The sequence below is a fragment of the Stegodyphus dumicola genome, chromosome X2 (genome assembly GCF_044657685.1).
Source record: "Stegodyphus dumicola isolate Sdum_Otavi_A_Nest chromosome X2, ASM4465768v1".
Classification (NCBI taxonomy): Eukaryota; Metazoa; Arthropoda; class Arachnida; order Araneae; family Eresidae; genus Stegodyphus; species Stegodyphus dumicola.
Window position 1 is genome coordinate 80,141,173 of NC_140781.1, and position 12,686 is coordinate 80,153,858.

The 12,686-nt window shown below is 35.3% G+C and overlaps 1 protein-coding gene across 1 annotated transcript in view; it reads right to left on the bottom strand.

The window, feature by feature from the left end:
* Positions 1-12,686, bottom strand: part of LOC118183994 (unextended protein-like) — a 174,844-nt gene that overhangs the window by 71,796 nt on the left and 90,362 nt on the right. The window contains exon 2 of the mRNA XM_035353627.2: positions 5,856-7,120. Coding sequence (XP_035209518.1) covers positions 5,856-7,120 — 1,265 coding nt within the window. The remainder of the gene's footprint in view (positions 1-5,855; positions 7,121-12,686) is intronic.

The following is a 12,686-nucleotide window of genomic DNA, read 5'->3' on the forward strand; positions in this document are numbered from 1 at the left end:
TTATTTCGTACACCCTTTTTATTTCGGAAAGCCTTGACTTCAATTTATTATGGCCAGTAAGCGTTATTTATGAGAAGAATGATATAGTTCACTGAGTGTCTGCCTTCCAGTTCACGTGAAAAATTTTGTTACTTCTTCATGTAAACAGTCCTCCGTGTATAGTAATTTAAATTTAAAAGTTTACTAATGTGTTTTAGCAATTAAAACTTCGGAATAATCCGAGTAGCTCTTCTAAGATTATTTCTCAAAGTAAGCAATTTTTTTTAATATATTTTCATGCAAAGTAATGGAAAATGATTATTCAACACTAATTTTAACATCGTATATGATAGCTGAAGTAATAACCTAAAATAGTTTTAAAATTATGACGTTAGGACGTAAACTTCTTTTTTGTATGTGTGATTTGTTTTCTAAAGCTAGGCTTAGCGGAAGAAAAACCCTCGCCTTATGAAACGATTACTTTCGACTACCATCCGTCCCGAGGGAATGTCTTAAAACAACGGCGCGCCATCTCGAAAGGGATATTGTAACTCCTCCTTCCACCAGTGCTGAAAATAGCATCAGTTTTTAAAATTTCTCTTCGACTCTTCTGCGAGCTAAGATATTAAATTAGCTTTTCTAGTTGGTTTTTCCAGTGTTCAGAAGTTATTTTTCAAAAATGTTGCGAGAGGAAAATGTTTTAAAAAGTTTTTTTTTTTCTTTCACTTACGCAGATATTTGAATTTGCCACTCGGACATTATAATACTTAGCATATCAGATAATTATTTTAATGGGCTTTCGATTAACAAATATTCTACATGATTAATAATGTTTGTTTCATGTTTAGGGAAACACAGACTTTAGTCTAGATTATACTGCGATGTACTTGGATAGTCTTCCAAGTCTTCTTTGATTTTGAATTCCATCATGCCTTGAATAAGATTTTATTGTATTAAAAAAACTGCTGAGCTCTTTAAACGAACTATTTCAGAAACTTTTCTAATGGATTCCGCTTTTTTTTAACTTGAAAGTAACAGCAACATATTTCCAATCACATATGATTTCCTTGGAAAAAAAATCATTAATGTAATATGTTAAAATAACTAATTCTTGAAGAACTCAAAATGACGTTTCAGATATTGCCTATTGTGTTTCGATACTCCAGAAAAATCAAATTCACACATTATATGTATTAAAATTTTTTAAGCGCAGCCTGCTAATTAATTTTGTGCTCCCATTAATTTTGTGATAATATTTTCCAGCTCGAAAGAAAAAAAGTTAATTTTGGGAAAAAGCAGCCGAAGATTTGGAAAAAATATTTCTTGTAAAAGGGAGTTAAACAAACGCTTATGTTAAAGAAAATCACATTTTACACCCTCAGTTTCGTGCATCTAAAAATTCGGACATTATTTTCGGAAACATAAAGTGACCTGTCGCTTTTTAAAAACTCAGTGCTACATTGCTACTATTCAGAAATGGTTAAAACAGGAGAGGGGTTATTCCTTAGAAAACAAGGAAATGCGCTTAAGTGAAATGTATTCCTTCCCTCTCAATATACTTATTTCGGTGAGCATACATAATTTCAAGGCAGCACTTTTTTAATTATAGTATCTAGAAACTATGTTTGAATTTTCTTTACATCAAAAGAGTCATCCTTTATCTTCAGGAATAGGGTCCAAGGACACAATTGCAGTCTATAAAGAGGGTAAAACACAGTAATTTCCTAGAAGCCTTCACACTCCCCGATTCTCAAAGGTCGGAAACGCGTAGCATTGACATGCCAAAATGCCTACATACACTATTGTCAACGCAGATGATGAACCTTACGTCTGCCATAGAAAACTTTTAAAAACTTAATTAGAACTTTCAGCACCTATTTTCTGATGAAATATTTCATTAGAAATGAAGAAAGTAATGCTATGCGAGACTCGCGCTTTCTCGGCTCGGGAGAAACCCTCGGCTCTAAAACTGGTGTTTTCTTAATGGCTGATATAAGAAAACACTTATGAGGTTATCACATCTCGTGAGGCTAGAAGAAACTTTTCCCGAGAAACGAGCTTTTCCACTTGCCAACCATTGGAGGATTCCTAGCCGAAACTGTTTTGGCTAACTGAGATATTTTGAAACTAAACCAAAAATGTTTCACTTGAAGCTTGTGTCCATCGCAGGGTTTTCCCCCAAATGACTGGTTTGCGCCTAATTAAACCACTTAGCCATCCCGAAAGTGACGATTCCAATTTGAGAGTAGCTTGTAGATACGATACCGGTTTCGATTCATCGTCAATTATGAAGTCATCAGCCTGATTAACTCTCGATATTAAATTTGTAGAGACATTAGATTAATTGGAAAAGCCGGAGAGATGAAAAATTAGCAACGCCTTCGCCGGGAATCGAACCACACCTTTCAATTCAGACCTCTGGAATACCGGCCCAGCGTGCAGAACCACTACACCACGTAGGCACTTTAGGAAAGTGGGAGAAATACCTTATATATTCCCCTTTTAAAGGGCGACTAGGGTTTTTTTAAGGGACCCAATCGCCAAATCCTGGGTGAGGAGAATCATCATCTAACACCCTTTTAGTTCGGGCGCCACTGTAGAGACATTAGGTTAATTGGAAAAGCCGGAGAAATGAAAAATTAGCAACGCCTTCGCCGGGAATCGAACCACGGACCTCTGGAATACCAGCCCAGCGTGAACACGTATGCACTTTAGGAAAGTGGGAGAAATACCTTATAAATTATCCCCAAAAAATCATAAAAAATTCAATTTTCAACCGTTAATTATGAAACAAAAATATGTTTCTATACAATAAAAAATGTAAAACACGTACATAAAGTGATGTTAGCAAATTATCAAATATTTGGGAAGGGTACGGACGTCGTTTCAAGCACCAAACCCGAATTCTCTTGCTCTATTTCTGAGGTTAATGTTACCATTTGATGGTCGAATTGGAAGCCATGAATGTAACTGGAAGCATACTCGACGCGTATCTGAGAGGTCCAGGGTTCGGTTCCGGCGAGGGCACTACACATTTTGCATATATCCTGCTTCAAAAGAAAAAAAAAACTGATGACTTTATACAATTAGTAAATAAGATGTTTTAGGCAATATAATTAATATTCATCAATAATCAATGAAAATACTTTTCCAACTACATCAGTTTCATCGTTGTCTACGTAAAGAGAGACAAAGGTTTTCAACTTCAGGAATACTACACAGGGTGCACAAAAAGTCTCGGAAAATTTTTTACGTAAAGCACTGCATTGTTTCAGTGCAAAACTCATTGCACTGAAGAGTTGTTTTCTTCCTACTTACTGTCGGCGGATTTTTTTTTTTGAGAGAGAAAGGGGAATGCTGTTTAAAAACCCACTAATACATAACGCTAACATGAGTGCTCTACGGAAAAAGATGCAAAGCTGGCTATTTAAGAAAGATCTGATTTATTTAATCGATGTAAAGTACGTCTAATTTTGACTTTACCAGAAAGGCTTCACGATCGCATCAAAATTTTGGACAGAATTCTGATGAATGAAAAATCTGTAAGAGAATGAAAGCCCTATCGCACGTACTAGGTTACCGAAAATTGCCAGATGAATTCAAGAAACTGGTCATCTGAAAGATGAACCGCCAAGCGGAAAGCTATCTTTAACCTAATCAACTAACTGCAATGGCATCTAAAATTGATGACCTAGCATTTTAAACTACGACTAGGAGTATCTGCAAAGAGGCAAGTCCTCCTCTTTAAGTTGTATTTTACATAGTGTCTAGAAACGTAATCATGGCAAATTGTAATCACGCACCAACTTCTACCAGCAGAGAAAAAAATCTGAAATCTGCTACAGGGCTTTGTCAAAGATTGTAGAGAACCCAGACCAGTGTTTAATGTCTTGTGGACAAACGAAGATCACTTTTCATTGCATGGAGATGTAAGCAAACACGACTATGACATACAGGCAACAGCTTATTTACATGTATATATAGTGCAGCAGTTTCACTCTTCATATCTGACCGTTTGATGCGATTTCACTTCGCAAAACAAAGTGTCCAAGAACTGTGCACATCTTTGAAAAATTTACTTCTTACAGTCGTACATATGGAAGACAGGATAGCAGTTCCCATCGCATTCATCAATAATAAAATTCCTGTCGGAACCTTCACTGAAAACAAATTTATCAGTATGCAGTGTAAGATTCTGCTGCCTCTAGATTTGACCTAACTGATTTCTGATTGTGCGGATTTAGTCAGTCTAGAGTTAAAAGCAGGGCAGTTCCACATCATCGGAATTGAAAGATTTCATTCGCCCGTGAAGAGACTTTCACATCCATCCGGACTTTTTATACACCGTAGTCAGGGACGCTGTCATTCGTTTCAGTTGTGTGATACTTTGTGATGGCAATCATATTGAACATTTGCTATTCCGATAAATTAAAAGAACTAAAGCAATTGACACTATCCTTTTCTTTCGGATGTACTCAGTGGCATCTAGTGGTGAGTTTTCAATATGGTATCGCATTTCGCTTCGTTAAAAGTTATTTAAAAAGAAAATCGAATATTTTTTGGCTCATACTGTGCCTGAAACTATCTGCAGATAAAGCGTCCTCTCGCCTTGTACAATAACCAAAGACGCCAAGCGATGGAAACATGACAGTACTAACCTTTAATTATGATCTTTATCACTTCTGATTCTGTACTTGTGGGTCGCTATGTATTTACTCAAATTACAAGAAAAATAAATAAAACCCACAAACAGGACTAATAAAAGAGAAATTTTGTAGTTCAAATGGAAAACTGAATATTAGATAAAATCGCAATCGGACTTCATTTCCGCCTTTTCACTCATATGAGAAATCTTTAAAGAGATTATAGAATGTAGAGATAAACTAAGTATTTAGAATGCATCTCATTCTGCTGTGCTATAAGAGAACGAAAGAAAAAGAGATTTCTTACCTACTGTAATTTATTAGATACACAGGCTAAACTTACAGATTAACATTAAAAAAAAAAAAAAAAAACACACGAAAAGAGGCGGTCCACATAGTGGTGCAGCAGTAACACATCAACTTCCAAATAAGAACGCGTGCTCTCTAAAGCAGCCCTGAATTAGCATTACTTTTTGGATGTACGGAAACACTGTATTAATATTTCATTAAAATGATTACACCACAGGTGAAAAAAATCCAATATGTCATCATTTAGAGTGATTACTCACTCAGCTTCTTATCATCTACAGATTACTTTGGAGAGCATGGAAATTACTATCCAAGAACAGTTGTAGTGTCAATAATATTTTGAATAGTTTATTTACTTTAGGTATATCAGCGTTTCAATTAAAAGACTTTCGTTTATATCTATCTAAGCGACATCTCTAAGCAGCTTAACAAATTACAAATAAATTACGATGCTCTGACACTTATAAATTATTCAGCATTCTGAGATAAACAATTCAGCTTTATAAGCACCACTTCACTTAAAGGTTAAGAAAGCAAATTCAGTCATATTTTAATCTACACAAAAAATACGCTTAAGCTAAGTAAGAATTACGACCGAAGATGCGGTCCCGCGCGAGATTTGACAAGACAATGACACACATGAGGAGGAATTCTGTCATACAAAACAAATTGATAGCGAAGTTATCCAGACATTTTATCTAAAAAGATAAGGAAAACGTGAAAGTGCAAAAAGCAGGTTTCACAAAGACGTGCGTAAAAAAAGACTAAAGCTCTTAAGCACTCTCGAGCGCTTCGTATATTTTATGGGTGACGTCTTATTTTTACAAACATTACGTAAGACTGTAGATTTCAAATGCAGAATGCCTGGGGGCAAAAGCCCTTACACAGCATTACATAACACATAAAAGAAGAAAAATAAATTACCTTTTTTAAACTCATTCAGCATAACATCCAAAGTCTCATCTTCAAACACATAATTAATCGGATGATTGTAAAACTCGCATAAAGTTTTTAGAGGGGAATTATCATCTGGATCCACAAAGGCTAAATCTTTAATGTTTAACAAGGCTACTATATTATTGCGATCTCCTTCGTAGACTGGTATACGCGAATACCCTTGTTTCATTATCTCAGACATAGTTTCGAAGTTGAGTATCGCATTGTATGGAATCATAAATACATCATCAATCTGAGTCATTACATCGGCCACAGTTTTCTTTTTTAATTCCAAAGCACCGGATATTATGTTTACTTCTTCGTTTTCTAGCTTATTATAGTCTTTAGTGACACGAATGAACTCCATCAATCTCTCACGGTCATAAACGTTTCCTATCTCTTCCCCAAGCACGCAGTCTAAAATCTTGCTAATGGGGAACGACAAAGGAAACGTTGCCAGCATAAAAAATTTCGTGACCCATACCGTTTTAGCACCAATTGCCAAACCATGACGGGAACAGATTGCTTGAGGTATAATTTCTCCAAAGACAACAATGCTAATAGTCGATCCTACGATGGCTATGATACCTGAAGTAAGATCATCTAAAAGAATAGTGAGGGTACTATTCACTAAAACATTTCCCAGAAGAAGAGAGCACAACAGATAATTTCCCCTTTTTCGTAAAGGAGATATAACGCGAGCATATTTCTTCTCAGTTTCCGTTCCACAGTTTTCAATGACTTGCAGTTCAGTCCGATCTAACGCCATGAGACCAAGATTTAGACCACTGAAAAGCCCAGATAAAACTAACAAGGAGCATATCACACAAATCTGGATCCACATAGGTAAAAGTCTTCCAACAGGTTCCATTTTAAGCCATGGATCATCGCCTTGGTGAACCCACCTTACAGCTTCACCATTTTCGTACGTTTCTTTTACACAAATATAATAGCTTTCACTATCTTCTAGTAAAGGAAGCGCAAGTTCAACTTCTATTACATTTTCGGATAGCACACTTTCTTTCGTGACTTTAACAATTTTTGCTATAGGTAGATTGTCACACCGGCTGCCAGCGGGTTGACCGCTACCAGTGAAAGCTAACTCCGTATGTTCCGAAAAATGAATTCCAAACATACGAACTGTTATATTTACATTAGCCGGAATTTTCGTATATCCTTCTTCAGTTATATATACCCGGTCGCCTTCTGCTCGCAATCCGAAGACTTTAGTGCCACTTATGTCATTTTCATACCTAAGGACGAAAAGAATATATACATTACTTAAGCGCACGTAAAGCAAAAACAATTTTCTTCAGCAAGTAAAATAAACTACAAAGGAATAAAACAACTAAAAAAAAAAGAAATTTTATTGGGGACGGGAAATGATTTGTGAAAATTGATGCAAGTTTAAACTCCGCTGACTACATCTAAGAAACAGTTACATGGTTATCTTAATAATATGCTTTATGTATATCAACTATAGCTAGCAGTTCACAGAAAATTGCTGTTAATGTTAACTGAGAGATGTACATCACATTCGGAAGAGTTATGTAAATGTACAGTAATGGTTGATGATACTATTCCCCTCAGCATTCAGTATATACGAGTTGGGGAATTCCATTTAAAATATTATTTCTGAAAACAGAAAAGAAATACAGCCACATGTTCTAGACAGAGTATAAATATTCTGAAGGAGCCACATGCGGAAGCTAAATTTCCATTCTACTGAAGCATAATTTCACATGCTATGAAATTATGAACATGCATCATGCTGAAGAAATTGGGCAGGAAGAAAACTCACGACATCAAGGCATCAGCAGTAGCAACCTTTCGGTCGTAGGTTCGCGAAGAACTGTAGAAGAAATAACATGCAATACACATATTGTTAGCAATGAGGACACACATACATATGTATATATAAATACATAGACAATGTAAGGAAATGCATTAAACAATGCAATACACGTATTGTTAGCAATGAGGACACACATAGACATATGTATATATAAATAAACATAGACAATGTAAGGAAATGTATTAAAATAAGTATTACAAAAAGTTTGAAATCTCACGTTAATATGTTTATGAAGGAAAAGTTCAGAGCACAATTTAACTACACTGTAAAACAACGATAAATTAATAAGTTGCATGCAAATTTCGTTTATGTTTCATAGTAAAATTTCAGTTTTTAGAAAAATTTAAAACCTATTCACTTTGCAGTCATAAGAAGGGTTAAAAAATTCGGTTTTACTCTATCTTCTACGGCGGACAAGGCTTCCACACGAACAAAGCAGATAAGAATATTTCTTACATTTTAACTGTTTCAAAATTAATAAGCTTTAAAAAACTAACATTCAGTTGTACTGTAACAATCTTGTAAAACAATTACGCCCTAAAATGAAGAAAAAAGAAATTCAGCAAATAAATTCAATGCTTTAATAAAGTAGTTCATACATTTTAAGTTGAAAAGCCTGGTTTTACCCTGCAAAGCAGAAAGTTGAAAATTGATCTTAAACAGAAATTTGGGATCAGTTTCCAGGAAGCCTGAAAAGCAAAGGTGTTGGTATAAACGCCTTTAATCGATGCTCTAATTGTGACTCTATAATCTTATCGATTAGTATTTTATTCTTTACTAGCTGAGTTTCTCGGCTCCTCTAGGGTAGGTACTGTATTGACAGCGAAGGTAAAGTTGTGATCAGATACTGTTTTGACACTGTGACAAAGACACAACGCAGGACACAGAGACGCACAAACCACACGACACAGAAAAACATCAAGTACAGGACAGAAAAACGCGCATTTGAAGGTCACTCTGAGACGGTTGTTTGGTTAATTTATGAGCATGCAAGAGATATTTGCCTTAGAAAGAGTGCTTTCATGTAGAGCTTTATAAGGCACTGGGAATATTTAGACTATGGGCAAAGCACACAAAGGCTGTCTGCCTACGGGCTAGATGCCTTTCTGGATGACATTTTAAAGGAAAGTGGCTCGTATCTACATTACACATACGGAAACAACAAGCTCCCATAAAGGTCAGACCGTTCGGCATGATTTAAATTCCAATTGAACTACCAGTGTTCAACGGCTTTACTACTCGGCTGCTAGCGAGCTTTAGAAGGAAAATTGGCTTTTTTACATATTACACACTAGGAAAACAACGAATCACCAAGCAACTCGCCCAATGGTCGGAAACAGAGACCATAAAAAAACTACCAGTTCAGCGGTCTTATCCTTTTCGTAACCTGCGCATTAAATTTAGAACCAGGAATGATTGTACCTGGTGGCAAAATGCCTAGCGCCGGCCGGAGGTTCACTTTACCTCGGATAATGCATGCTATAGCAGACGTTTTGACTACTTTCATCTCTGTGCTTCAAATTATACGTAAGGCCATTTTCTAATTCTCGATTTGCTTAGAAATTTTGCTTAAATTAGCTTCGAAAATGATTAAAACTTAAATCTGTATCACATGGGTCACCCTTATCGATACTGTTTCTCGAATAAATCGAGCCGAGAAGCGCATGAGCATTCTTGATCATGTTCATCTGGACGATGGCCAGACAATATACAAGAAAGCAACGGTTTTCAGTTATACAGAGTCCCCCGTATCCGCGGGTAATACGTTCTAAGACTTAACTGCGTATAACAGCGAACGCTGTATATCAGAATATTTGTATAACTGCGGTTACGTTTACTATTAAATTATGCAAGTCAGACCCTACCATCATGAAATAAAATAGCAACAAAGCATCTTGTATATTACAATATTTTATGTACCATACTACTATGTAAAGTAATGTACAGCATTTTCTATACTAAAATATACCCTTTCTCTACTAAAATATACCCTTTCTATACTAAAATATACCCTTTCTCATACATGTAAAAGTAAGAGATTCAGAGATTTTAATTTAATCCGCCTATGGCAAGTTACGAAGAAATTTAGTTCTTGTGCTACACAGTATAAAGTACTGCTTCAAAGAATGCTATATATAAAACGCTTACGGCCTTTAAAGCATACTCCTAGTTTCTAAGCGCTTGCAGCACCACCAGTTTTACGTTTTGGGGCCCTTACCGTCGCGAATCATTTTGAGAGAGATGCTGTGATAACAAATTTAGAGTACTGTGCATGCCAAAAAGGAGATTGGAAGAATGTTTGAAAAGAGGAAGTATGGGTATGGAAATAAAGATAAGTCAAATACTGACCATCAATAACCGATATTCCTTAACATAATTTTTGATCAAATTCAGGTGTGCGCGCAGAGTTTGAGGGATTTTCTGCATATTTAGAATGCACATCAGGTTAGCTATAACCATTTCCATATTCAGCATTCAGTTACACTGGCCTTAATCGAGAGTGCAGGTTCTTGGGTAGATTACATAAATGTATCAGATCTAATATTTCGGATATGTTACGATCTTTAGTCATTTCTCTTTTGCATTTTGAAACTTACAAATCCTATGTAATTTTTTCCTCTGCATCTCGGAACTGCCGATAAATGAAAGTGTAGACAAGGGGCTATGAAGATAAATTGGGTTCACTGTACACTCATAAAACTAATAAAATGATACTGTAATTTATAATATAGCATTTAGATTATAAAGATTTTTTACCGGGTTTTCGGACACACATGGAAAAGATATGACCTGTAAAATTTTATAACTGAATAATTAGAAGGGCATTTTTTTTCCCTTTAGTGAAAATTACTTTAAAAAAATAAGTGAGAAATAAATGAAAAAATAAAGTTAGTAAATAAGTAAATAATAATAATAATAATAATAATAATAAGTCGAATTCAATTTCACAATAATAAGCTATCTAAATTTTTAATTAAAAAATTTTATTTAAGAATTAAAACTGCTTCTTATGAATACCAAGTAATGAAACAAATTCCATTCTAAATATCATCTTCTGAGATCGGTTTTAATTCCAAATTACTATCTACACACAGCAGCTTTCCTTGCCCTCCCCATCCAAAAAAAAAAAAAAAAAAAAAAAAAAACACTCAGTGACCTCAGATTCTACATCGGGGGGGGGGGGTGAAGGGCAGTTCTTTGCCCGTCTGACTGTAAGCAATTAAGTTATACGTAACGGTGAGAAGGTAAAAAAGCCATAATATGAGGCAAAGAATTTTTTTTAAACATTTGGACGTTAAAAAGCATCATTAGTGGAATATTTTCAAAATTTCTGAATCGTTCCGTTACGCTATGCAACCATTTTCACTCGCCTTGGCAAATATTGCATTGCGTGAAACGTGCATTTATTGTATTTAATTTGCTCAACTGATGATTTTAAGAACATTCGCAACCTTCGTGAGATTCACGCCAAGGTAAAGCAAAAATTGTGAAATTCATAACACACATGACATGTGCTCTTATATTAGTTGTGAAAATGTTTTGCGTGTGATCAATCGAACATAGCTAAAATTTGCGTTCCTTAGTAGTTTTTGTTCTAACTTAAGCCATTGCCTAACTATGTGCAGAAATTCCAGTTGACCCGTCAGCTGGTGCCTGCACAGTTGAGTAACAAACATCCAAAGTACGTTCCTTATATATTATTAATATCAAATTCTTTAAATTCAGAATTTAAATGCTGAAAATAAAATGAATAACAAAAATGAGCTATACTTTGTAACGATGTTGTAGAGTTATTAGTATTTTTCAATGTCAGGAAACTGAAGAAATGAGCAGTGCCCTCGACGGGACTCGAACCTCGGACCTCTCGAATACACGCCGAGTATGCTGGCCATTACACCACGAAGCAGCTTCAGTTTCTCTAACTACTGTGACATCAGCGTCGGAAAGAGTCTAAACTTGTTTTTCTACTGATTTTCGGATCTTTCTTCTCGTATTTATGCTACACTTCTAGAGATCACGAAATTACCCATGCTACAGCCCTTCGCTGGGATTCGTACTCCAGTCGAACGAACTAACACTGTTCAAAAGGTGTCATCCACTAGTATGTCATAATTGCGTTAATCTTTATTCAAATTAAAGTAAACAAGTCAGATGCCAGTAAAGTTCTGGTCGTTTAAGTATTATCAAGATCTGCCATTCATTTACTTTATTTACATTTTCTTCCTCGGAGAAAAATATCAGTCACGCAGTAGAATTTCAAGCGGAGAGCTCTGCAGATTTCAGAAAGAAAATTCCTGAAAGCACAATTCTTTAAAACAGTAAAACTGGCCACTTACCATTATCATGATTATGATAACGAGAAAACAGACAAAGCCTACCAAGAAATTAATAACAAAAATACATATTTTTATTTCATTTTACAGCCCTATCAGGCTCATGAACCTTGATTATGACGTCAAAGCCCCCAAGATCGAGTGTGTAACATAGATTAGTAAACAGATACTTCTAAAGTGTGTATTGTCAAATGAGATGATTGTCGCATCTGTACCTTTCGTTACACGATATAAAATCTTAAAATGATATAATTCGGATTTACCAAACCCACACATTGGGTGAAACAAACAGGTCATGAAATAAGGCTCCTTCTCAAGCACCAACACAAATAGTACAGATTAAAAGAAAAAAGATAACATTAAGGTTCATTTCAAGTGTTTTAAGTTATCAGTGTCCTTTTGTTAAGACAAGTCGCACGTTGTAGCGATGTAAACTTTGCCATTCGTATCATTATTTAAGAATTCGCAAAGGATAAATTAAAAATACCAAAATTTCAAATTTATAATGAGAAACACAGATCGGCCATATATCATATTATAGATTCAAAAGGCAGCTAATCGTATCAAAGAGCAAAAAATAACAAATAGCAACTTCATATATATTTTTGAAAATTAAGGCTGGCTTCATAA